At 43.7% G+C, this 25,807-nt stretch overlaps 1 protein-coding gene across 1 annotated transcript in view; it reads right to left on the bottom strand.

Moving 5' to 3' along the window:
* BMPER (BMP binding endothelial regulator) overlaps window positions 1–25,807 on the bottom strand; it is a 290,926-nt gene that overhangs the window by 91,169 nt on the left and 173,950 nt on the right. Inside the window, exon 12 of the mRNA XM_004702768.2 lies at window positions 4,330–4,659. Within this exon, the coding sequence (XP_004702825.1) occupies window positions 4,330–4,659 (330 nt within the window). The remainder of the gene's footprint in view (window positions 1–4,329; window positions 4,660–25,807) is intronic.

The following is a 25,807-nucleotide window of genomic DNA, read 5'->3' as shown; positions in this document are numbered from 1 at the left end:
AAAGAAGAGAGCAGTTTGTAATCCACTTCCTCCTTCCCTGTGTTATGATTACATTAGGATTTTACTAAAGCTATCCTAGGCTGCCCCTTGTGGAGCAATAGCTTTGCCTTTGGCCGTATCACTCACCTAAGTGTCTGTGTGAATATTTTTACCCTCGACAGGAGTAAAATCCATGCAAAGTAAATTAAAAGTAGTAAAAGGCAAGGAGAAAACAAACAAAACTAATAAGTTGCAATTGAGGAAATTGCTCTTCAAAATGATATTTTAAATAGGCATCTTGTGCTATCAGAACTTTGGGGAACATGTTTGAGGAACAGGGGGATGCCTTTCTGCAGCTGGGATGAGTTTCCTTACATTTATGCCTGGGAAATTTGGTAGAAATAACTGCCAGTCAGAAGGCTCAAAACTGAACCGTATGTCCCATCTGGGGATCTGAGCAGCAGCTCATTCCTTCCACTGTAAGAAAGGGCCTTCCAATTGTCCCTTCTTCCCAGTGGATGTGTCACCAACACGTTCTTTACCCTTCAAGGGTGTGACCTTGCTCCAGGCTTGTAGACAGTTTGGCTTTTATTTTGGTAGTTTTTGTTTTTTGGGGTGGTGGGTGTTTGCTTCGCTTTGTTTTGTCTCTCGGCTGCTGCTGTTGCTGCTATTCCTATTGTCCATGAAAAGGAAACGGGAGGTGCAGAAATGATAGACGTATCGTTAAAAATATATAAGTAAATAAGAACCCAGAACCCACTGCTGTTGAGTGGATTCCAACTCATGGCAGTTGTATGTGGTTCCCAACAGAACCATGTTTCATTGCATAGCATTGACAATGGCGGTGACCTTTCGAAAACAGATAACTAAGTCCTTCCACCGACTTGCCTCTAGACGGACTCAAGCCACTACTAACCTTCAGTTAGTAGCCAGTGTTTGACCACTGCAGAAGATGGAGGGTTTTCCTGTTCAGATTTCTCCCACTGCCCTCCATCCTCCAAATCACAACAACTGAGGGATAGTTTCTCCAGGTTCATCAAGTGAAGAACTTGACCAAAAATAAACTTTAAGATGACACACAGACACATTTGATCATCCTTTCAGGTGGATCTGATGTGACCCACTCAGGTAGAGATGTTGAAGTGAACAGATGGCAAGAATGTAATATTTGAAATGTACTAAGTGTCAGGAGTTAACATGTGGGGAATGGTGCTAAGCAGTGCTCTTCTACGCCAGTAAGACTTACTTGGCCCATTTTGTGCCCCAGTTATTATTAGGTAAGGGGCAACAGCCTAAACCTGCCCCAGCGATATGGCCACCTGCGCTTCTCTGCAAATGATGCCATCATGAAATGCAGAGTCCGTCAACCAAAGGGGTAAGGAGTCATTGTCCCCCTTTCCCATTCCCCAGATGGAGGCTAAAGAAAGCTGTTTTGAAGAAGCGACCCCTGGATCCAATGAGCTTATGAAATGGAACATCTCTGGAAGAAGAGCACTCCAAGGAAATATGCTATTTGAAATAGACAATCAATAGGTGATAAAAAGAAATGCCCCTAAGGGGCCAGACAACTGAGATTTCTACTCAACCAAGTAGAAATCACTGTGGTCTAGGAAAGGAATTAGTTCATTCCCAGGACCACTGCAAAGCCAGGAATATGTTTCTTCCAGGGGAAGCAGAAAGCTTGTGGGATTCTCAAGCTATAGGAAATTGTTCGGTTGGATATGAAGAAAGCCACATAAATTACTAGCATCATGTTAAGAGAACTGGAGAAATAGAAGACAGCATAAAACTTAAGTTCAAGGCCTAAAATAGTTAAATTTGCTCATCTAATTCTGGTATTTATGATCCCTTTATTGTTTTCTTAGCAGTCTAGTCCTTTGGCTCATTTTTACACCATGGAGTCCTTACAAAGAGTGCACTTATTCCATAAGGCATTGCCAGCTGTGAGTGGACCAGTATTGAACCCCCTAGGCTGTTAACAATCTTCTGTATCCAGGATCTCTTTGAGAACTGAACTGCGGTTGACTAATAATTTCCATATCACTAGAAGCCATTGTGTTCCGCTGGCTTGCATATAGACAGACAAGTGCTTCTAATTAGTATAGTGTAATAATGTGTAATCTTGTGCACATTTTACAGGGAGCCACAACCATTGCCTCCTCTAAAGGAATAAGCAGAGGCCTAAAATGCAGAGTGGCTAGTCTTCTCAATACAAGAACAGGTGTCTGAATGTTCTGAGCAAGACTAATCCTGCTAAAGTGGAGTAAGTTGAGCGAGCTCTTCACATCTGTTACCTTCAAGGTAAGGAATGAGACTCTCTCCCCCTTTACAGAATAGTACAATTGATGGCATGTTCTGTTCGCTAACTAGAAGCCAAGACTCTCCTTGGCTTCCTGCCTTAGTTTGACTAAGCTGACATTCCATAGACTCAGCTTATTTGATTGAAATCCTTACACTCTAACAATTAACAGGATTCTGAAGGTGCAACAAAAAGCAAAGGGGAGTGTTGACTTGGTTCATATCACTGGAAAACTAGTTGAGTCTAGCTCAAGGCAACCCCAAGTGTGTCAGGGTAGAACAGCAGCCCACAGTGTTTTTTAAAAAGTAGACTATTAAGTCTTTCCTGTGAAGGGACCCTGGGTGGACTTGAACCACCAGCTTTTCAGGTAACAGTTGAATACCCTCAACTCAACTCACTGCCATCGAGTCAATTCCGACTCATGGTGACCTTATGGGATGGAGTAGAACTGCCCTATGGGTTTCCGAGACAGTAATTCTTTATAGGTATAGAAAACTTCATCTTTCTCCTACAGAACAGTTTGTGGTTTTGAACTGTTGAACACTATGCCACCCTTTGTTGAATGCCTGAGGACACCTTATTCCTGTTTATACTAAACCAGACTTGTTGCTGTCAACTTGTTTCCCATGCATAGTGACCTTATAGGACAGGGTCAAAGTGCTCCAAAGATGTCCCAAGGGAAGCAGCCTGCCATATCCTTCTCCCAGGGAGCAGCTGGTGGCGTCCAATCATCAGTCTTCTGGCTGGCAAGCAAGCATGTCACCAGTGTGCCCAGGACTCCATCTGTTTCTCCATGGTCCCTCAAAATGCTTGATCTAGCCAATATTTCTATTCTGAATCTCAAGAATCTACAGCAACTGGAACCCAAGTCATAGTTTTATACAGTTAAATGATCAGTGTTAAAAAAAAACAAGCTATACCATGACGTCTTATAATCAGCATGCTCAAAGAAATAACTTATGTCATGAGGATGCACAGCTCAATATGCCCTTGACAGACAATATATGTCCACTGTGGGTCACATGCCAGAGGGAAATGTAGAAGCCAGCTGAATGCATACTGTGGGCTGGTGCCTGCAGAAATGCACCCTGCTTTGAAAAGGTATCTCTCTGTTAAGTAGCCTTGCAGACAAGGCGAATATGAGTCTCAATGAACAAGTAAAGGCATTCCATAATCAGCCATGAAAAGTTGGGGCTACAAGGAAAGCATCTGTTTTTGATGCAGAATGAAGAGTCTAATCGCCCTGGGCAACTTGAGATGCTGAGAAGGGTCTCAGTCAACTGCCAGCACCATGGACCCCAAATCCCAACTGAAGGAGACCTTTCCAGCGCTGGCATCCTAAGTGTCTTCTAGCAGAAGCCAACGGTTCTGGCCATAAACTCAATGTGCAAACTTTCCCAGTGTCCGTGTGGAGAGGACAGCTGGTCACACATGGTCCCTCCACTCACACCCCGGCCCCCCTACATGGTAGCTCCATCCTCTCACGCATGAGACAACCAAGTAGGATAAGGTTACTTGGACTCTAAGATCAAGCTTCCCCCGCCCACCCCCAACCCCTACCCCGCCCCCAACCTTGATGCTTCTTTTGAACATCATTACTAATGCGCTGTTTACTTTTGAGGATTTCTCTCCTTTTTTGGACAGATGCTAATACAGAAACATCCTTTGTCACAGTTGTGAAATGCTCTGATAATTCCAAGCAGGACATCGATGGTCTAAAATAGCAACCAAGTATGAGTGAGAGAGGTTATTTGGAGAGAATCACGGCTATTTTTAAATGGAGGGGAGGAAAAGCAGTGGACGTCCAAATGGCAAGACTGGCGTGACCGGAGTCCATTTGTAAAGGTCTGTGTTGTGCAAATTTCCCCAGCTATTTCGCAGCATCCTCAGGATGTCCCCATCCTTCCTGAATCGGGAAGAAGCTACCACAGCAGCAGGAGCATAGCTCTCCTCAGGGAAGCCACACCTCCTGAGCACTCCCGCAGGTGCAAGACGATGGGGGGCGCGCAAGAGGAAAGCTTGGAGAAGCGCCGGGGTTCTGGAAGTCCCACCTGCTTTGGTGGTCACTTTGAGGAGGTAGCCATCCAAGTCGATCTGGAAGTTGGGCGCCCGGCAGGGCAGCGCGATGCGCGTGCCATTCCAGCGCACAGTGAGGTGCTGCTGGAGGCTCACAGTGCTCTTGCCCACCACCAGGTCCACGGACTTGGTCCAGGAGAAGGAGCGGGTCCTGCGGGCATCATTCTTCACCAGCACCTGAAAGGGCGAGGCAGGGGAGGAGCAGTCTTTCGTCAAAACGTACTGACACGTCCCCTGAAAGTTAAATGTCCGTCCGTCAAAAGTGTTGTAGTGGGGATCTCCGAAAACCGTGCACACGCCGGGCTCTGCGGGTGAGTGAGAGACAAAAGCAGCGTCACAACCAAGCGTAGGACTGACGGAAATCAGGGGCCCCTGCAGGATACCTGGTGGGGGCACCTGCCAGTTAAGGGAGGGCCTTTGGCAGAGATGCACTAAGGGCAATCAACTTTATAAAAAAACACAAAACCAACCTTACAAAGTTTTAAAAGTTTGTACCCAAACCTCATAGGGCATATTATACTGCTGGTACTTTAATATAGACAGATTATTTATAACACTGCTGAATTTTAAAAATATACATTATTGTAAAAAATACAGAGAACATAACAAACACTTGCCAATTCTGATTTTTAAAAACATTTTCACTTTTTGGCCTTGCTGTGTTTCTATGGTCTTAATAGTGTAAGAGATGAGGCATTGACCAAAGATAAGTTTACAAACAGAAAGGACTGGACTGATTCACTAACCATATAAACAAGAATGCAAAACATTAAAAAGCAGCAACAAAAATCACAATAAACAAAATTAATTATACTTAATCAGGAATATTTCCATTAAGTTCAGTCAAAGGACTTAGAAAAGATAATATTCTAAATGTTACCAGCAGTTTTATAGAAAATCACAATTGTCCATGTTCACATGTTTACTAAGGACAGATAAATAACTTTGCCAAAATAGGTAAATCTTTTTTACCCACAGGAGCCAAAGCACTGATAAAGTTAATATTTACAGATTAGTTTTTACATGCTTTTAGAAACACTAAGTTTCTGTTTGGATTTGTGCACCAAAATTTAAAGTTAAAAAGCATATTGGGAAATTCATTACATGAGAAATATAAGAAATTCCAGTAAATTCATCACTTCAAAATAGCACTAATATTTATATGGTCTTATGAGGCCCAAGCAAATACATTAAGACATTGCAAAGATTTTCATAGAAAACTGAATATTGTTTTTCTTTTTAAAAGAAAGATTGGTACTGATTTATTCTCCAAGCAAAGATATTTTATCTCTTTTCAAAGAGGCATGAAACAACCAGGAAATGAGGAAATCATTTGGAGAAACTAGTCTAAACTCTGAAAGAAGCGTAATAAAAAGAGCAATTTCCAGTCAACACCAGAACAAGTCAGGAATATGAAAGTATCCTGTAAGCAAGTGCTTGGAATCCTGAAAAGGAGGATTAGGAGTCAAGACCGAGAAGGATCTGCCAATGGAGCTGATAGGACCAACAGGACCCAAGGGAAACATTTGCTTTTCATTTCTCAAGTGTTTGGAGAGCAGTGTTGCCTTACGTTGTGGTACATGATGTTACTTCATATGTCAATTTCATGTGACTTCACATAGATAACATGTGTTTGGAAGCGGATAAAGTAATGACTGGTTCTAAATGAGTTTTCCTTGCCAATATGTTATAGTGATTCCAATTTAAAAAAGGAAAGAGATGGTGTGGGTAGGAGAGTTGGAATCAACAAATAATTGGAAATAAATATAAATATATAACCTTCCTTGAGGGAGAGGGTGGACAAAGTAGATGTGGAGGGAAGCTTTGAAAGTCCAGCAGTAGTATTTGAATTCATCTTCCATTTCTGTTCCTTTCTTGTTTTCTCCTTTTTTCTTGTAGTCTCAATTTTACCTAATTTGTGGGCTCACAATGTACTCTCCCCACTTTCCTTATCCTGTGCCCCCAACTGATGCCCCTGCCCTTCTGACCACCTATAGTCCACTTCTCAGCCCTTTCCTCATGCCTGTGCAGGTGCCCCATCATACATTTCTTTTTTACTCTGGCCAGTGGCATTTCTCTGGTGTGGATAAGTGCACTTTGGTTTTCAGGGAGCAGGGCAGCTGATACCCCAATGATCATGAAGAGACCTGGGGTTCAGTGTTATTACGACTGGTGCCACCAAAACGAACAAACCCAAACACACTGCCACCAAGTCCATTCTAACTCCTGGTGACCCTGCACTGGGATGCTGAGGCTGTAAATCTGTACGGGAGCAGACAGCCTCAACTTTCTCCCTTGGCTGAGCCACCCACTTTGGGGTCAGCAGTCCAACGCTTCCCAAACAGGAAGGACTTACTTTAACCCTGGCCTCAGATGCTTGAGTGGAAGATAAGGGCATTTTCAATGTTCTTAACTCCACCTCCACTGTCTGTCGCTTCACCCACTGGAATGGTTTGCGTGTTCTTAGGACGAGAGGGTCTCTGCCCGCAGTATTTCAGATTATCAGCAGAGTCACCCAGAGTGGACAGGTTTCCATAGAGTGTGCACACGAAGACAGACTAAGAAGAAAGACCTAGTTAGGGATCTACTTCTGAGAAATAGCCAATGAAAGCCCTATGTATCATAACAGGCTATTGACCAACATAATCCTGGAAGATGGCCCTGCCATGGCAAAGCAAGGTATTTGTATTAGTCTGGGTACTTTAGAGAAACAAATCCACAGCAACTCATGTATAAGAGAGTTTTATGTAAAGAAAGTGTGCATCACGAAAACATCCCAACCCAGTGCTGCCCAAGCCCAAAGTCCAACATTAACCCATTAACCCAACACCAGTCCACAAAGTCCTCCACCTCACAAAACAGAGGCAATGATGCCGACTGCAGGAGGAAAGCTGAGTCAGTGAACAAATAAGCATCTCAGAACTAGCAGGGGTCTCCACACACAGCTGCTCCAGTACCCAGGGCTGCATCGGGATAGGTCCATGTGGCTTCTCCTTGGGGATATCTTGTAAGAAGCCAATCTTGCAAGCTGAAGCAGGGAACTGCTAAGGCAGCTGCACCCTGGTGCGACCATCACAAAGCAAGAGACCCAAAAACTAGAAAGGCGAGGCTCACCACCCATTTATCCCTCTGCCTTTCAATTAGCCCCACATGTGATTATCGGCCAGGTTGGCACAATGAACTAACTCAGCATTCTTTACACAGTTGCCACATCAGTGGACTCTAACATGTGGACGATCATGTGGATAGCATGGGAGTGGACCACCAACGACTAATTGACAACTAACAACCACTCTGCCTACTAAGCAAGAAAACGTAGAGAGAGCTGAGCTACTGAGCTTGTAACAGATGTGCCTCGGCTTGGACAGGGCAAAGCATCATAAAGGAAATTATTTCTCAACTCGGAGCCGTCACAGGAAAAGCTTATACCTTCTCTCCTGCGTCCGCTGTCTGTCGCAACTCTTCTCCCACACCGAGGACCCTCCACAGCACTCCCTAAAGCTCTAACCACAGTTTCATCAGAAGTCATCATTTGTCAGAACAAGAATTCACATTTACTCGGAATCCACTGCATGTCTTTGCACTATTCTGTAAATCTAATGACTGTGGATTTAGCAATAAGAATGATGTTTACATCATTGCCAATGCTGAAAAATACTTGATAGTAGATCCGTAACATAAACTATTATCCAGACATGAAAAAGCTTATGAGTGATTTTAATGACTGGGGAAATGCTTATGAGAAGTGAAAACTTAAAAACACAATTTTATGTATACTTGTATCTTAACTATAACACACACGCAAACTTAAAAAAAAATAAAAAGACTTTACCACCATAAAGTTGATTCTGACTCATTGCAACTGTAGAGGCCAGGGTAAAACTGCCCTTTGGGGGTTTTTAGCCTTTAATTCTTAATAGGAGTAAACAGCCTTATTGTTCTCTTGTGGAAGGGCTGGTGGGTTCACACCTCTGGCCTTGGGATTGACAGCTCAATGGATAACATGCTACCCCACCAGAGCGTCTACACACACACACACCACCACCACCACCACCACTACCACCCACCCCTAAAATTTTAAATGGGTTTATCTTGGTTACAGAACCATGAGTGATACCGTAGTTATTTCTTGCTCTGTTTCTGCTCTGTTTTGTTCCATTGAAGAGGCAAAACATGGGTCCTTCTTGATAAAGCCAATTATGTGACACAGTGAATTCTCAAAGATGCAACAGACAATATACTGCCTATAGTTGCCCAAGGGATAGTAAGGCTTGCTTGTTCATAGCTGGGCAGGAAGCAATGAGGGGCATCTGGGGAAAGACTGGGCAGAAGAAATCATGTGTAAACAGACTGTCAGGAAAGATATTTTTCAAGAGGCCCTCACTGTCGGAGAGAAGGGCTGGGAGATTGGGGTGATTTTTCGGTGTGACAGCTAGATAGCAGAGGCCAACAAAATTTCATGACTAGGAAGATGCCTGAGAATTATGTGTTGCATTTAGGGCCATTTGTATTGTGAGGAAAAACAATTTTGCAACCTTGGCCCATTTCCCTGGCACCTCACGGTCTCTGTGCCAGACCCTCCAGGCGCAGAGAACACGTGCACTGGAGAACGGCTCAAAGTGGGACGCTCAGGCTTATAAAACTGCCTCGCGCGGACACTTAGGGGACCAAAATGAACATTATATTCTCATCTTACTTTTTTTGTCCAGCACACCCAGAAACATGCTGCAGTCCAAGATGTCCAGATGTCCGGTCACTCTTCTGGGTTGCGTGGCGTGAGAGTGGGGGATGGGGGGCAGTACAAATAAACAGACCGTTCCAGAACCAGAATGGTCTGAATGAGGGTAAAGCAGGGGATGGAGAGAAAAATGCCACTTGACCAGTGGCAGGACTTTTTTAGGGGTGGTGGGGTGGTGGTGGTGGTAGACCTTTAAACTAAATATGAAGTTCTTGGGCATCACCAAAAATTAAGAGCTTGATTATATATAACCAAGAGGTTTATCATTGGAACCACCCACAGGTGCTTAAGAAGAAAGGTCTGGCAATCTATTTCTGAACAAGCAACCGTTACAGACCCTATGAAGCTCAGTTCCACTCAGTAGCACATAGGTTTCTAAGAGGTGGAACCCAATTGATGATAACGCTGTGTGTGTTTATGTGAAGTCCAATAATTAGATTTCACATATTATACACACAAACAAACGTATAGGCATGAGAGGAAACAGGATTAGAAGTAGATAAACCTAAATATTTAGAGTGTTGTTTTTCTCTGTTAGGTAATGGGATTGTGCAGGATGCTTCTTCTATTTGTTTTTGAGTACTTTCAGCATTGTTTAATTATTTAGAGTGAGATATATTTTCATACGCATTACTCTTTCATTGTGTACAATGACCATACACATGTTTGAAACCACATAAAAGCCCATTGGTAGAAGAATGAATAAAACACTTTGGGGCATGTACACAGTAGAACACTGCATGTCTTCAAAGAGCCCTGGTGCAACTGTGAACCATCTGATGACATGGATGGATTTGGAAGACAGTGTGCTGACTGAGGTTAGTCAGTCTCAAAAGGAAAACTACTGTATGAGACCACTGTTATAAAAAAAAAGCAAGATAAAGGGATTGGTTTTTGGTTTTTGTTTTTTGCCAAAAGGAACTAGCTTTGAGGATTTCCAGGGATGGGAGAGGAAGGTCAGGAGGGGAAGTCATTGTCTAGAGAGGAGAGAGATGGTAACTTGGGTGAAGGGGAAGATAAGACACTATGAAAGGGCACTGGGGAGAAACGGTGGAGAGGGCACAAGCCATTGGTAAGAAGCTGTTTAAGTTGTGGGAATGTAAAAATATGATCTGATAAATATGTTCTCACCTAATCACAAGCAAGAGTCAAGATAAAAGGACTATTTAGAAAAAGAATAAGAATAGTTTTTTAAAAAACTGCAAATTTCAGATAAACAGATCACATTGATATTTATACTTTTAAAAAACTGTTACATAACCAAGCTTCCTCCTAATACAGTTGCAGGCTTTTCTCTTAACCTCATCAGGTACATTTATTTCTGCCATGGGTATTTGTGTTCCTAACATACCTTTCTCCTAAGATCAGTGATTATTCTCCAAACAGCCGCCAGTGGAAAATTATGTGACTCTCTGTTGTAAGGAAGAAAGTAACCGATCCTAGCCTGCACCCCTTTGACAACATAGGAAGTTATTCTCATCCTCAGTCCATTGCTTCCCTTCGGAGGAAAACTCTCTCTAGCCCTTCCCTGCACACCACTGTATCAGCATATTTCAATTACAGTGTCTTCACGATGAAGAAGCTTATCAAATAAAAAATACAGCTTTAAACTTTGGCCCTATGGGACATGGGAGGCACTGTGTTGCTCAGGGGCTGCTGGGAACTCCAGAAGAGGAGGCATGGGTAGGGAAGCAGGAACACCTGGTGCTGGCAATGCTTTGGACTACTAACTGCAAGGTCAGTAGTTTGAAACCACTAGCTGCGCGGAGAAAGACCATGCTTTCTATTTCCATAAAGAGTTACTGTCTCATGAACCCAGGGGGTAGGTCTATCCTGGCATATAGGGCGGCTATGAGCTGGCATCCACTTGATGGCAGTGAGTTTGGTTTGTTGGTGAGACCTTAGCAAGGTAAGTCCTGGCCTCTTCCTGAACAGTCATGCAAACCTCCAGTCTAAAGCGGCCTGGCCCAGCAGGGACTGAACTCCCACCCTCGGACGGCTCCAGTCTTAAGCAGAGGGTGCCACTGGCATCCAGTGGGTGGCCCCCAACTTTGGTGTCTTAAGTCAAGAACTGAGTCTAACTTCAATGTGTGTGTGTGTGTGTGTGTGTGTGTGTGTGTGTGTGTGTGTGTGAAAGAGAGAGAGAGACAGACAGAGACAGAGACAGAGAGGGGTACCAGAGTGCGGGGCGGTGGGGTTTGAGGCAGTCGAGCAGACTTGGTGATCTGCTTCTGTGAAGATTATAACCAAGAAAAGTCCCTGGTGCTCTGTTCTGGCGAACACATGGGGTCGCCAAGAGTTGGAAATCACCGGACAGCAATAAGCATGAAAGGGAGCCCAGAGTCAACAAGTCCCTTTCTACCAATCCATCACCCACCAGAAATAACAACGAATCCCCATGTGAAACACTGGTTTTTTGGGAAAGGGTTGAGTAGGTCTATCGTTACTATCAGTTGCTCACTTGCAACTCACACGGGGACCTCTCATATGTGCAAGGTAGCCCTGCTCCCCCCGGGTCTCCTTGGCTGGGCCTTTCAGAAGGAGATGGTCAGGGCTGTTTTCCAAGGCAGCTTGGCCAGGATTTGAACCACCGACCTCTCAGCTAGGGTCCAAGCATTTAACTCTTTGCACCACCAAGGGACTCTGTGAGTAGATGTTTTATTGGAATATGAACTACTTTCCACGGGTTTTCCATGGGGTTCCTATGAGGCAGAATCGACTTGAGGGCAGCAAGTGTGGCGTTTATATGCACACCAACTTTAGACATAAGCGCAAGTTGGGGAAGTGGTCCCTAACTTTAAATTCTAAATCTAACCTAAAATAAAACTCCAAACCTGTGGCATAAGGTTAGCTCAGTACTTCATACCACTCCCCTTGGCTGCTGCAGCAGCCTGGGCCTACGAAAGGCTGCTCCACAGTCCCCAGCATGTGGTTGTCCGGTCCTGGCTCAAATACTAACTCCTCTGAAGCAATTTCCTTGACGTCTCAATCAAAGTCACTTCTCCTTCTTCTACGCGCCAAAGCTAAACTAGCCATGTCACTCAGATTTTCAAGGATCTCTATCCTGTGCTCTACTATGTATTCAGTTGGAAGACTGTGGTCACTGCCTTCAGCACGAGTTGAGATATGCCAAACTGGTTCCAACTCAGAGTGACCCACTAGAACAGAGTGGAACTGTTCTCCAGAGCTTCTGAGACTGAAAACCTTTCTAGGCACAATCTCATCTTTCTCCCACGGTATTGAAATATATGACTCTTCCAGAAACATTGGCACAGTGAGGCAATCAAAAGAATAGTATTTAATCAATTAGCTGAGTGCTGAATGAACGAGCTCTGACCTGAGGAATTGTTAAGGGAGGATTATGAACATTAAGAATATCATGGAGAAAGGGTATCTAGGGCCCAGAGAACTACCTGTGACACTAAAGCTCATGAACGCAGAGACTTGCTTGGGTAGCAATGATCTCCAGCTGAATAAAAATAAACACTGAAAAGTATTGTCAGAAGACGAACAATATGAGGAAAGAACACAGTTCGATTCTAATTCCTAATATGATTAAGAATAGTAGGTAAATAATACCTTCCCGACCTAAAATGTCCACATCCTAATCCCAGAACCTATGAATATGTTGTGTTATGAGGCAAGGGGTAACCAAGGCTGTAGATGGAATTGAGATCATTAATCAGCTAATCTTGAGAAAATCCTGGATTATCTGGGTGAGATCAGTGCAATTATAAGGGTCCTTATAAGTGAGGCAGGCAAGCAAGAGGGTGTCAGAATGACGCAGTGTGAACCAGACTCAAGCTACTGCTACTCATTTGAAGGTGGAATGGACCCTTGGGCACTACGTTTATGATAATTTGTCATAGCATCATGAGGAAGTTAATACACTTAGCACCAGTCAAAGTGAGCTGCTCAAGGCGGGGGGGGGGAATCAATATTACTAACGTAAATCACACAGTGATTACAAAGAAAGGGGTCCGTTTATATGAAGCACTATGCCAGACTTCATATTTTTAAGATCTCCTCTAGTGCTCACTATTTCTCTGCAAGTTGTCCAATCGTACCCTTATTTCAGAATGAGTTTGGAGAGGTTACTCAGCCAATTGTAATAAAGCCAAAGTCCAGCCCAGTCCCTGTGGCTCCGAGGCCACAGCACTGATATTGCCACATGCATGCTGTGCAGGTGTTGCTGTGAACTAGTTGTCCCAGAGCTCTTTGGGAATCTGAAAAACATGTAGACACTCTTCACCCCAAATGCACACGAGTGTTTTCTCTTAACTTCGGAAGTCCATGCATACCCCGTCCCAACAGCTACTTAGTGACCTCCTAGGTGTCTGTGAACCTCACATTAAAACCGCCTTGGGGTGGTACGAACTGTCAAGACTAGACTACTAGTGAAAGGGTAATGGATCACACCTACAAAGAGAACCCTTGGTAGGCAGGCCTAGCCCCATGCTTCCCTCAGATGGCACAGTTCTACTCTGCACACAAAGGACCATGGTGAGTTGGAATTCACATGACACCAACTAACAACAATGGGAGTCAATTAGAAATTTTTGGGTGGCACAAGAGGAGCCCAGCGGTACAGCGGTTCAGTGTTTGGCTGCTAACTGCAAGTTTACAATTCAAAACCATTACTCTGTTTGCAAAAGACCACAGCCTTGACAGCCCTTAGAGCACAGTTTTACTCTGCCATCTAAGGGGTTGACATGAATTAGCACTGGCTTCAAAGCAACCGGTGAGAAATTAATTAAGAGTCATATCGTATGATACGCTCATTGAATGTGTTTATATTGCATCTTTCCAACTAGATGACAAATGCCTAAGTGGAAATCAGTCTCAGGTTTGACCTGTGTCCTTCAGAGCACATTCCAGAATGCTCATCACTCAAGAAGTTGTAAAAAGTTGTTATGGAAGAGGTACATCTGCCACTCCCACGTTCTGACCTTAAACTGTTCCCCGCCTTTTAACTAGAATTTAGTATGTATCAATCAAGGAAACTTCATACTAATGGAAAAAACAATTTGCTCTCTCTACTTTGAAATCACAAAAATGCTTAAAAAGAAAGGAAACTAAGAAAAAGAGATAAACTTTCACATGTCTATGTATGGATTGTGATAAAAGTTGTATGAGCCCCCAACAAAATATTCTTTCTTTAATTTCACATCTCCAAGTTAACCTGTCTTCCAACTTTGAAGCCATCTTGGAATTTCACAAACAGCAAGTACACTACTTCAAAGAGGGCCTTGGGTTTGAATTGTGATCTTGCCACTTACTAGCTACAAAATAATGCACCTAATCTCTTCTTAACCTTACTTTGCTTGCCTGTGCCATGGCTCAAAGATTAGCTACTTTTTATGAGATAATAAATATATCAATATAGCATCATAAAGGTACCACCAACATAATAAATATGTACAGAGTAATCATTATCTAGCTTTATTATAAATACGCCAAGAATCCAGAAAAATAGATATCAACTGCTGACTAAAGTGGGGTTGGATAAGACTATAACCCAAACCAAAGCCATTGCCTGCGACTTGATTTCTCCTCCTAGCAATCCTTCAGGATGGCGTAGAACTGCCGTGCATGCCCTCAAGAACGCAAACCTTTACGGAAACAGACTTTCACATCTTTCTCCCACAGAGTTGCCAGTGGGTTCAGCCTTTCATTAGCAGTCAACTGCTTAACAACTGCGCCACCAAGGAAGACATATAAAACGTAGCTTTGTTGTTAAGACAAGATGTGTTGAGTTAGCCTGTAAAAGACATACAAGATTTGGGGCTAGAATGGAGTGAGCCTTGTAGGCCCAAAGAACAATGTTAACAAAGCCATTAGCAGAAGAAAGACAGCAGGTTGCATGTGAATTTGCCAGAGACCAATGGAGGAGAGTGGTGAGTAGCTTCAGGGGAATGTGAGACACCCAAATGGTCTAAATAAATTTGCCAGCGATTTATTGCCAGCCTGTGGAGTTCAAATGTGTTCCAAAGAACCACCATTTCTGAACGTGTTTCCTATGAAACATCAATCCTGTCTGTTACTCTGCCAAAATAAGTAGAAATTTTAAAAAGCTCTGCAGTTCAAATTAGTTTGGGAGGGTGTTCTATACTACATCACCCTCCTGAACGTTGACTGTGGATGCTGGCCTAGAGAAGGCTCCAGGAAGTCAGCGGTAAAGAAACATTGACGTTTACTTGACCCAGCATTTCCTTCAAGTATTTACTTCTGGAGCCTTGTTTTGAAAATAGGACTCCTTACTATCCCCCAGTGCAAGTGTTTTGCAAAACAAAACTTTGGAAACTCTGTAACATGCCAGTGGAGGAAGCTGGGATCATTTCTTGTGTAAGTCAGGTTTGGTTTTGAGAGCAGTCTGAAGAAAGGGCGTGGAGGAGAAAAGCTCGAGGCTGGTTGCGTTGTGGGCAATGGGATGAGGCTCGGGCTGACATGAGAATTAGGGGAAATCATTTATTAGCCAAACAACGTGAACAGACAATCAACCAGACTTGATGACTGATTAACAACACAGAAAAGAAATGCCAAAACTATGATAAATAACATTAAGGCTCAAAACCTGTGCAGCTGGGCTAGGGGGGTGCCAGAATTCAGTCATCAAATTGGGATTGGAAGCAGTTATTAGCCCCTCATCCAACTCCCAACCAAGATCATTTGGGGCAATCGAGGTAGCCGCTGTTAATCACATTCAAATGTAGGACTTTGAACGAAGAATGCTGTTTCCACCAAGACTGAAAGCGGAGGTCTAGCATGTTCGCATCCTGTTAGGAAGTGCCCTGCTGCAGGCCTGGAAGGTGGGGTGAATCTGAAACCAGAAAGAGAGGCTTTCTCAAGAAAGAGCACCATGAACCTGAGCCGTGAGCTCACAGGACAGAAAAGCAAGAAGGAAGGAAAGGGGGTGTCTAGGTGGTAGAAGCAGCGCGCTTGGCTACTAATGGAAAGGTTAGAGGTTCAAGTCTCCTTGGTTGCAACATCAGCCATTGATAACTATGAAGCACAATCCTGTTCTCATACACACGGGGTCACCACAAGTCTGAATCAATGCCATGGCAACAGTTCCCTTTTTTTTTTTTTAAGCGAACAGCATCTTGCACTAACAAGAGATGAAAAGGCAGAACAGACAAGTAGAGGCTAGGGCTAGGGCAAGGAGCACTAACTGAGAAGAGGACTCTGCTAAGAACGGCAGCATCCATAAATACACATGTCACATCAAAGGGGAAATACGTGGCTCGGCTGATAAGTCATCTCCCCACAAGAGCAGTGGAGGTTAGAACCACAGGGACCTTAATTCAAGAGATTCAAGAGGTTAAAGACACCTCATAAATGTAGATATGTTTTTACAAGATGAACAAATACAAACACTGTCAAATTGAAGCCACTGGCTGTGTGGGAACAAAAAAAACAAAAAAAAATTGGCAAACGTCCGACCCATCCTCCAAAATAAATAAAAAATATGATCAACGGAATACTGCTTAAAGTTGGGGCTTTGGCGTCCCCTGACTGGGATGACCTTGTTCTAGTTCACATTCATTGACCTGTGCGATGTGATTCCGCTGATCCTCAGACTCTGGTATGAAACGGGCGCTTCTCTTTCCCGAAGTCGTGGGGATTAAGCGACAGGACCCATGGAGAGCATGCTTCAGGAACCCAGTGAAATCTGCCCCGTAAACCACTGCCAGCACGAGCGCCAAGTGCAGTGCGCGCAGCAGAAGCCGTTCTGTTATTCTCAGCGCGCTCGTGGGACACCGATTCTGACTTTGCACGGAGCAGAGTGGAATCTGTTCCATGCGGTATGTCCCACCAAGTGTGTTTGGGAGTTCCAAAGGGCGGGGCTTTTGCTTGTACTTTTGGTGGACTGTCCCTGAGAGGCTTTGGGTCACATGCCTGCTCTGTCAACACGGTAGACCAGATTCTTCCTTCAGATTCAAGATGGCAGCCTTGGCTAAAGCATGCCAGATGTCTAATAATGAATTTCTGTCAATGCACCATATAGATTCTGCCTAAGCTAGGCAAGACAATGACTTCAGCTGTACAATTTAGTAATGGCGCATTTATATTTAAAATAGCTTTCCCACGCAAAGAGCCAAGGAGGCCATATGATAAAGCAATTACCATTAGACTAGATCACACAATGCTGATTCTTTGCCCAGCTCTGCGATTCATAGGACAGAACAGAACTGCTTCTGCGATATTCTGAGCCTTTAACTGGCAACGGGAATGGAAAAGGTCACCTTTCCCCCAAGTGGACCCATAAGATTGCTGAAAGGATCAACTGATGAACTGCTTCAGCCTCTACAGTTGTTCCCATTATTGTTTTACTATGAGGATGATAATGAAGACCCTGGTTCTCGATCTACGCTGAGGTGAGGAACGTCCAACCCACATCCCACAGGAGGCCAGCGCAGTCCTCAACACCAGCTGACATCACATGCCTAATAAAGAGATGCCGGTCTAGTCATCACATTAGGAATGAGTTAATTAAATGGTTGACCCGCATGGCTCGAGAATGATGTTATAAGAAGCCAAATGGCCCTTGGTAGAAAAAGTGTTGCCCACCCCAGAGTACGCACACCCTCTGGGAACTGGCGGTACATAGGTGGTGGCTGACAGATGCTCCCTGAAAAATGCCACCAGCATGCTCCTGAGAGGTGAAGATATTGAGATGCTGAATGACTTACTGGAGACACCAGGAGACACCAGGCAGTCAAAGAAGACAGCATGTTTGGTGAACTCAAGCGTGGAAATGCAGAAAAGACGCAAAGAGATGGACGGACACAACAACTGCAGGAGCGACTCAAGTCTACCACCCGTGGTGAAGATAGCATGGCTCTTCCACATGGAAGGTCATCAACTCAGGCATCTGCAGTGGAGACCAGAAGCTTAGCCCCTCTTTCAACCCGTACCAATTTAGAGCAGGAAACAGAAAAGCAAATAAAAGAGAAAACAATTGGATTTCCTCAAACTCCTTCAAGTACTGCCCCTGCCCCTGGGCTAACCTAGGGCCCATTGGGGGCACAGTTGTGTTTTACATGACCCCTTGCTGCTGCTGGGCATGGTGGTGGCCAGAAGCAGTGAATGTCCCGGCAAGAACTTCAATGGCCACTTAGTTTAGCACCTCCTTGGCAGGGTGAAAATTAACACCACACATTCTTAGTCTACCAGCATCTTGAGCTCCAGTCTCCAATTTCCATGTTTGCCTGACTTAAGGACAACCTCTTGGTGTTGAGGGACCTGGAGCTGCTCACACTATTGAAAGCCAGAAACTTGCTCAAACACACAATTACTAATTTGTGGAACTTCTGTCAGTGGAGATGGCTCAAAAAATGTTTTTTGTTTCCCCAGGGGAATAAATGGAGTTGTTGTGGTGGTTCCCCTTCCACAACTACTTGGTCTAGTTGGTGATACCTGTGGGTCTGCTGGGGGGTTGGGGGTGGTGGTTGAATAAGGGTACCCCAACTAGTTGGGGTGAACTGCACAGACACCGTGCTGCTGGGGTGGGTGCAGGCCACAGGCACTGTGCTGCTAGAGCAAACAGCTGGAAAGGAACCCTTGGGAGGGTTTAAAAAGTCACCTGGCAATTGTGGGCCTCCTTACACCCTAGGTTTCTGAAATATGATACTTCCTGTTACTTTGGGGATGTGGGGTTGAAGTTATTTCAAATCAATGCACATCTGTGCTCAGTCTACCCTACATAGCTCAGTGTTATGTAATCACCAAGTTTTCATTCCAGTTAGGATTCAAATAGTGAGGTTACATCTAGCCCCAGGCACAGCTTCCTGAATCTATGAAGTCTGGGGATTTAGCATTCCCATCCCAGCTGCATTGTGCTTTGTCTTGCCTGGTACTAAGGGTCCCTGGGTGGCACACATGCCTACACACTAAGTGAAAGGTTGGCAGTTCAAATGTACCCAGAAGTGCCTCAGAAGAAAAGCTTGGAGACCTACATTCAAAATATCACAAGGTTGAAAACCCTACGGGATGCAGGTCTACTCAGCAACACACAGGGTTGCTATGAGTCAAAATCAACTCGGCAGTAACGTGTTGTTGTTGTTGTTGTTGTCATTCTTAGTCTTCTAGGTGGTTGAAAGATTCAGTTCTCTCCTGCTCAAACAACCCCTCAATATCTCTATCTCTCTCACACACATACACTTCTCGGCAGTGAAAACTTTGACACTAAGTATGATTTCCATAAACATTCAAGGCAGACATTCTGCCTGCATAGAGTTTATCTTATGCAGGTCTCTGCTGGGCTATCAAGTCAAGATCCCACCTGCCATTCTCCAAGACACAATAAAGTAACATTTCACGGAAACCCAATGTTGTGTGAATGCCATGAATTGCACTGTGATCCCCTTAAATATATGTCAGCTTGGTTGGGCCTTAGTTCAGCGGCCTGGCAATTATGCAACAATCTAATCATCTTCCAGATGTGATCTGATATGAGCAACCAATTAACTGTAAAGGGACTAGAGTGGGATGCAACACCCTGACCCAAGTCCCAGTCCTGAGCCCATGTAAGGGGCGTTTTCTTGGAGCGTGACCTGTATCATTATTTATTTTACAAGAGATAAAAGGAGAGAGAAGTAAGCCGAGGAGAGCCTTGACTACTATGAAAAAGGAAGAGCCAAGAGCGGAGCATGTCTTTGGCACCTGGGTTCTCAGGAACCTCTGAGGGGAGAATTGATGCCAAGGCACATGGAGATTTCCCAGGAACACTGGGCCGACAGATGTTAAAGAAGACAAAAGCCATTCCCAGAGCCAACCAAGAGAACAAGCCTTTCCTGACAGCCGGTGCCCTGAATTCGGACTCCTGGCCTCCTAAACTGTGAGAGGACAAATCTCTGTTTGTTAACATCATCCACCTGTGACATTTCTGTTATCGCAGCATTGGATCTCTGAGACAATGTGGAACAGACAATCAGCCCCGCTGGCTTCTGATTCTGGTCACATGTGATCACTCGGGCAGTTAGACTCACCGTAGGCTATAGCTTCATAGTTTGGCAAATAATAGCATTTGCATAAAAGCTTTCTAACATTTGTTTAGCTCACTTCAAATATTTTCATTTAAATAAATTATCCAAACCACATTTAATTCTTTTCAGTTGGAAAGGGGGGGGGCATAAAGCCATGGTTATTAAAAGACAGAATGTTTTCCTTGCTTCCCTCAGGTCTGATTTTAAGAGGATCTTTTTATTTTATTCTCATTTTGATAGCACCATCCTTGGCCCTTCAACACTAACCGTACAAGAACTTGTAACATGACTAATCAAAAACCACTGGCTAATATGTCATCAGGTCAATTTTGATTCAGAGCAACGCTGAAGGACAGCCTTAACACCCTATAGAGAGTCCCAGGCTGCACCACGGTTCTCCTACAGTGAACCACTGAACTTGAATGATGGTTCTCCTACAGTGAACCACTGAACTTGAATGATGGTTCTCCTACAGTGAACCACTGAACTTGAATGATGGTTCTCCTACAATGAACCACTGAACTTGAGCGACAGTTCTCTGACGGTGAACCACTGAACTTGAATAATGGTTTTCCTACAATGAACCACTGAACTTGAACGATGGTTCCCTGATGGTGAACCACTGAACTTGAACCACAGTTCTCCTATGGTGAACCACGGAACTTTCTGTCAGTAGCCACATGCTTAACCATGGTGTCACCAGCTACAAATGCAAGTGTTTAGGCTGGCCAACGATGGTGCCTACAGCTATTTGTAGCTCAATTTTTATCTATCCCAAACCAAACTCATTGCCACTGAGTCAGTTCTGACTCACAGCCCCCTATATGAAAGAGTAGACCTGCCTTGTGGGTTTCCAAAGCTGTAAAACTGGACAGAAACAGAAAGTCTCATCTTTTTCCTGAGGAGTGGCTGGTGATTTTGAACCACTGATTTTGCTGTTAATAATCCAGCCATAACCTGCTATAGCACCAGGCCTCCTTTTTGTCTGTGGCAATGTAAATTATCAATATCACTGACAATTGCAAAGAAAGGGTAGTGCAAAAATGTAACACATATAACAATTGAAAAGTTGGAGGTGTGCCCCCCAACCCCCACCCCGTGGTCCCTTGATACAGGCCATTGAGTCACTCTGACTCATAACAACCCGGTGGACAACAGAATTAAACAACGCTGCATGAGCATGCACCATGCTCACAATTGTTCTTACATTTGAGTCGACTATTGTAGTCACTGTGTCAGTCCATGTTGCTGCGTCTGTAATTTTTAATACTAGGGACAAGGTAACCTCACACTATTCTCTGACGTCATCTAACCACCATCATCTAAACAATTGCTAAAAATACCGTGGGTGTTTCTTTCTGCATTCACACATGATCTTAACCCTGTTCATAGACTTTTATACCAGTGGTCCTCAATTAGGGTTGAGATTGACCCTGAATGGACATGTGGCTATGTCTGTAGATGTTTTCAGTTGTCCCACATGCAAGTGCATGGTTACTAGTGGTATCAACAGGGTAGAAACCCTGGGTTCTGTGAACCACCCTTCAATGTACAAGACAGCTCCCTACAATAAAGAAATTTCTGGACCAAAATATCAATAGTACTAGGTTTAAGATCTTTAGTACCCTAATTATTTAAACCCACTGCCATCTATTTGATTTCAATAGTGAGCCAATAAGGGTTTCTAAAGCTGTAAATCTTCACGAGAGCAGGAAGCCTCTCTTTCTTCTGTTGAGCAGCTGGTGGGTTTGAACTGCTGAGCTTAAGGTTGGCAATCCAATGATTACCAGACAGAGCCTCTGGGACTCCTTCCCTAATGGTTAATATGTGTGTGCATGTATCTGTGTTAGTGTTTTAATAAGAAATTAATCAGTCCTTTTCCTGATTGTAGAAAACACTCACCTAAATTGATAGTTTAAGTCTTGGTTTATCTGCTGTAGAAACCCATCAATCAGAAGAGATTTCCTAACTGATCGAGAAGGAGAAAGAGCCCTCTGATCTGGGTCTGTTCTGGCCTCTGTTTATAATGACAAAGGAATTTCAAAGTAGGAGGTCTTAGGCCATAGCTAAAGGACATCAGAAAAAGTCTACCTGAATGTGGTATGGAAATCTGGGCACTGCTCACAAAACTGGAAGTCATCCCATCTCTTAATTCAACCTGAGCAAACAAACAGCACCGAGTAGAATGATCTACAGCATTGATGGGGAGCATGAGTATGTAAACAAATGAAAAAGACCCCAAAGGAAGTCAAGAAGAAGGATAAATTAGATTTAGACCGAGAATTGCACAGCTGGGGTCTTGGAGCACCAACAGGTTAGGCACAGGTACATAGTACAAATGGCCTGCAGTGTCGCTCCACCTGGGTGGTTTTGCTCTTGCCAGCTGCCTCCTGCAGTGATAGAAGTTACGGGCTCAATCAAATTCTTTACATTATACACCATCCAAGGTGACTGGTTGGCTCTATTTTGTCATACTTCTTCTTTTCTACATTTGTTTTCTGGATCAGCCACCCGTTTTCTAGACACCAAAAGGACAACTCTAATGCTAAACTAATAAAGCATTGCATTTCTCTTCACTATCTCAAGAACAACTTTGTGACAAAAAGTCAGATAAACTGGGATTTAGGCGACTGCCATAAAACATTGGCCATATGTTCTTACTGAGAGGCAGCACTCAACTCTTTTGCATCTGTGAAAATTGCAAATATTTAGCTAGAAAATACCAGCAGTTCCTTTAAAATCTGTGTCTGCCTCAAGTATCCAAGTAGGAGACGATGTAAGGGGAGAGGCTAATACTTCATTGACATGAGCCCAGAAAAAAATGGCATCAATTTAGACCTCACTTTGAGCTGTGTGCTCCCATTAAGATTTATAGCCTAGGAAACCCTAAGGAGAAAGTTCTACTCTTTCTAATAGGGTCTCTGGGAGTCAGAACCAACTTGATGGCAGTAGGTTTGGTTGATCATCCAGAAAAGAATTTAGCTCAAGTCGGTTTCTGAACCACCTGTAAGCAAAATGCCCTTGGAGTGACCTTAGGAGGATGATTAGGTGATTGGTCATAGTCGTTTGTAAGTGGCCATTAGGAGCTATTGAGTAATTTTCAATTGTTTGGGACCCCATGTAACAGAGTATACTTGCCCTAGAGGGCTTTCTTGGATATAATCTTAAAAAAAGGATTAAGTACTTAATCATTGTTTCACCGGGGTTTTTAAACACAGGTAGTCCCCAACTTACCTTACAATATATTCACATTACTATGAATCATACTTCCCCCCCAACATCATTAGTGATATGTACTACACACAATGCTGCAACACATAATTTGCTGATGTCATCATCATTAGAGGCAAGGATGGTGAGACTTCATCTTACCTACTTTGGACATGCTCTCAGGAGAGACCAGGCCCTGGACAAGGATGTCACGCTTGGCAAAATAGCGGGGTGCTGAAGGAAAGGAAGGGTCTCAATGAGGTGGGCGGACACAGTGGCTGCACAAGGGCCTCGGGCACAGGAACAATTGTGAGGGTGGTGCAGGATTGGGGGTATTTTGTTGTTGTGCATGGGGTCGGTGTGATCAGAACTGACTCGATGGCATCTAACAACAATAACAACATTGCCTGGTCGTTGCCTATAAGCCAATAAATATTGGATATTATAACAACAAACAACAAAAACCACTGCCATCGAGTCAGTTCTGATGAATGTCACCTCTCGATTGGGTTTGTGGGTAGACGAGCAGGACAGCTCGTCTTTCGCCTGTGGAGTAGCTGGCAGGTTTGAATCGCTGACCTTGCGGTTCGATTGGATGCTTACTCAACAGTGCTACCGGAGCTCCTCAGGATATTGTGGTGGTGGTGGTGGGAGTGGGGGAGACAACTTCAAAAGGTATATGTCAAAATAGAATTAAAAGATCATGGGCTTTTCCCATGAAATTTTTTAATTTGCTCATATAAAAATATTGATAATATAAGAAACCAATCATGAAAATTAAACAACAAATACCAGAACCAGTTCAGAAAAGAGTCATGGGACTTGCTCGCAAGTCAAGGACTACCTACAGTTTATACACATGCTTAGAAATCAACTGGAATGAGAAGTGATCCCACATGGCTGTGAAACCAGATGCCTCATAATGTCCTTTGTACAACAAAGACAGAAGAAAACAAGTGACTCCAACATAAATGGTAACTGTGGAGCCGAAGCTGAAAAGGCAAGGTTAAAGAATCGGACAGAATACCAAGTGGAAGGAGAAACTGCACAAAAACAGAATAACAAATGACCAGTGAGTGACCTGACAGCTGACCTGCCCAGCACATCACAGGAAGATAAAGCAAGGAATACTTTCAGCTGAAGTTACTATCATCTGGGACTGCTAAGCCTGAGGAACTCGGTGCCCATGTCCACAGTCAGGCACCCATGCTCCCCACCCTGCAAAGGTTAACTACATCCCCTTTACTCACTGTGCCCCGTCCCCCACCCTCAAACCTCAAGTGCTTGAGGACTGTGGAGCTAGGGTCCCTCCCATCCACACCCCGACTCCATGCATGATCCTTGTTTGGCAGCACAGACCACAGCCCTGTACTCTGAGCCAAGGCTCTGATGACTGGTGGTGTCCACTGCTTCATTCAGCCTCTCAAAACAGAGACTTATGGATTGAAGGTAGCAGCAGTCTCTCTGCCCAGCCACTGTTGCTGAGAACCTGCTGAATGGCTGAATGGCAGCACTGTTTCTATACCCCAGATGCCCATATCAAGGGCCCAATGATTAAAAGTGCTTTCTGCTCCACCCAGCCACTGGCACCAGGGACCAGAAGGCATACAATAAAGAAATAGAATAAGACCTCCAGCCTCAAAGGAAACAGAAAATATCAAATCACATAAAAACCAGTTAATATGGCTCCAGGAAAGGGCCAAAAGTAAAGCTTGAGAAGCCTCCTGAAGGAAGAAATGGTGATGGAATTACCTAATGAGGAATTATAAAGACTAATATATGAGGTTCTCCCAGAGATCAAGGAGAAAAAAAAACAAAAGAACAGAATAAACAGAGGAATAGACAAAAAACAAGAAAAATACAGACAAGGCAGTAAACTAATCCAGGAAAACAATAGCAAGCAGCAAAATTAACAAAAACAAATAGCAAAATTAAAAGATAAAGAGAGATCCAAAAACAGCACTGAGAAACTCAAAACACTGAATGGAAAATTTGGAAACACAACTCTATACAGGGCATAGGAGCAAAATGGAATCAATGAAATATAAAATAATATAAAATCATCATTATAAAGGACAAATTCCTTGACACCAATTGTTTGAGGGTGGGTGGGGGGACAGAAAAAAGGAAAGCCCAAGAATTATAGGACCCTATCATGGAGGAAAAGTTGCATATAATTGGAATTACAGAACCGGAAGAGACAAAAGCAAACAAGTAAACAAAGAGAAAATTGTAAAAGAGTTGCTGGCAGAAACCTTCCCCAATCACAAGATTCAATGACCCCATACAGAATAGACACCCACAAAAGGTCGCCAAGATACATTATAATCAAATTTAACAAAGACAAAGGAGAATGTACCTTGAGAATAATGACATTACCTACAAAGCAGTTGCAATAAAAACGAGAGCCTAACTACTCAGCATAAACCATGCATGCAAGAAAGCAATCAATCATTTGACATGGATAAAACCTTGAAAGGAGTAAAATAATGCCAACTAAGAATTATATACCCAGGA

Source organism: Echinops telfairi, unplaced genomic scaffold (genome assembly GCF_000313985.2).
Source record: "Echinops telfairi isolate 266 unplaced genomic scaffold, ASM31398v2 ScPeMD7_23;HRSCAF=83, whole genome shotgun sequence".
Taxonomy (NCBI): domain Eukaryota; kingdom Metazoa; phylum Chordata; class Mammalia; order Afrosoricida; family Tenrecidae; genus Echinops; species Echinops telfairi.
The sequence above is the reverse complement of the archived record's forward strand: the minus strand, read 5'-3'. Positions and strand labels throughout refer to the sequence as shown.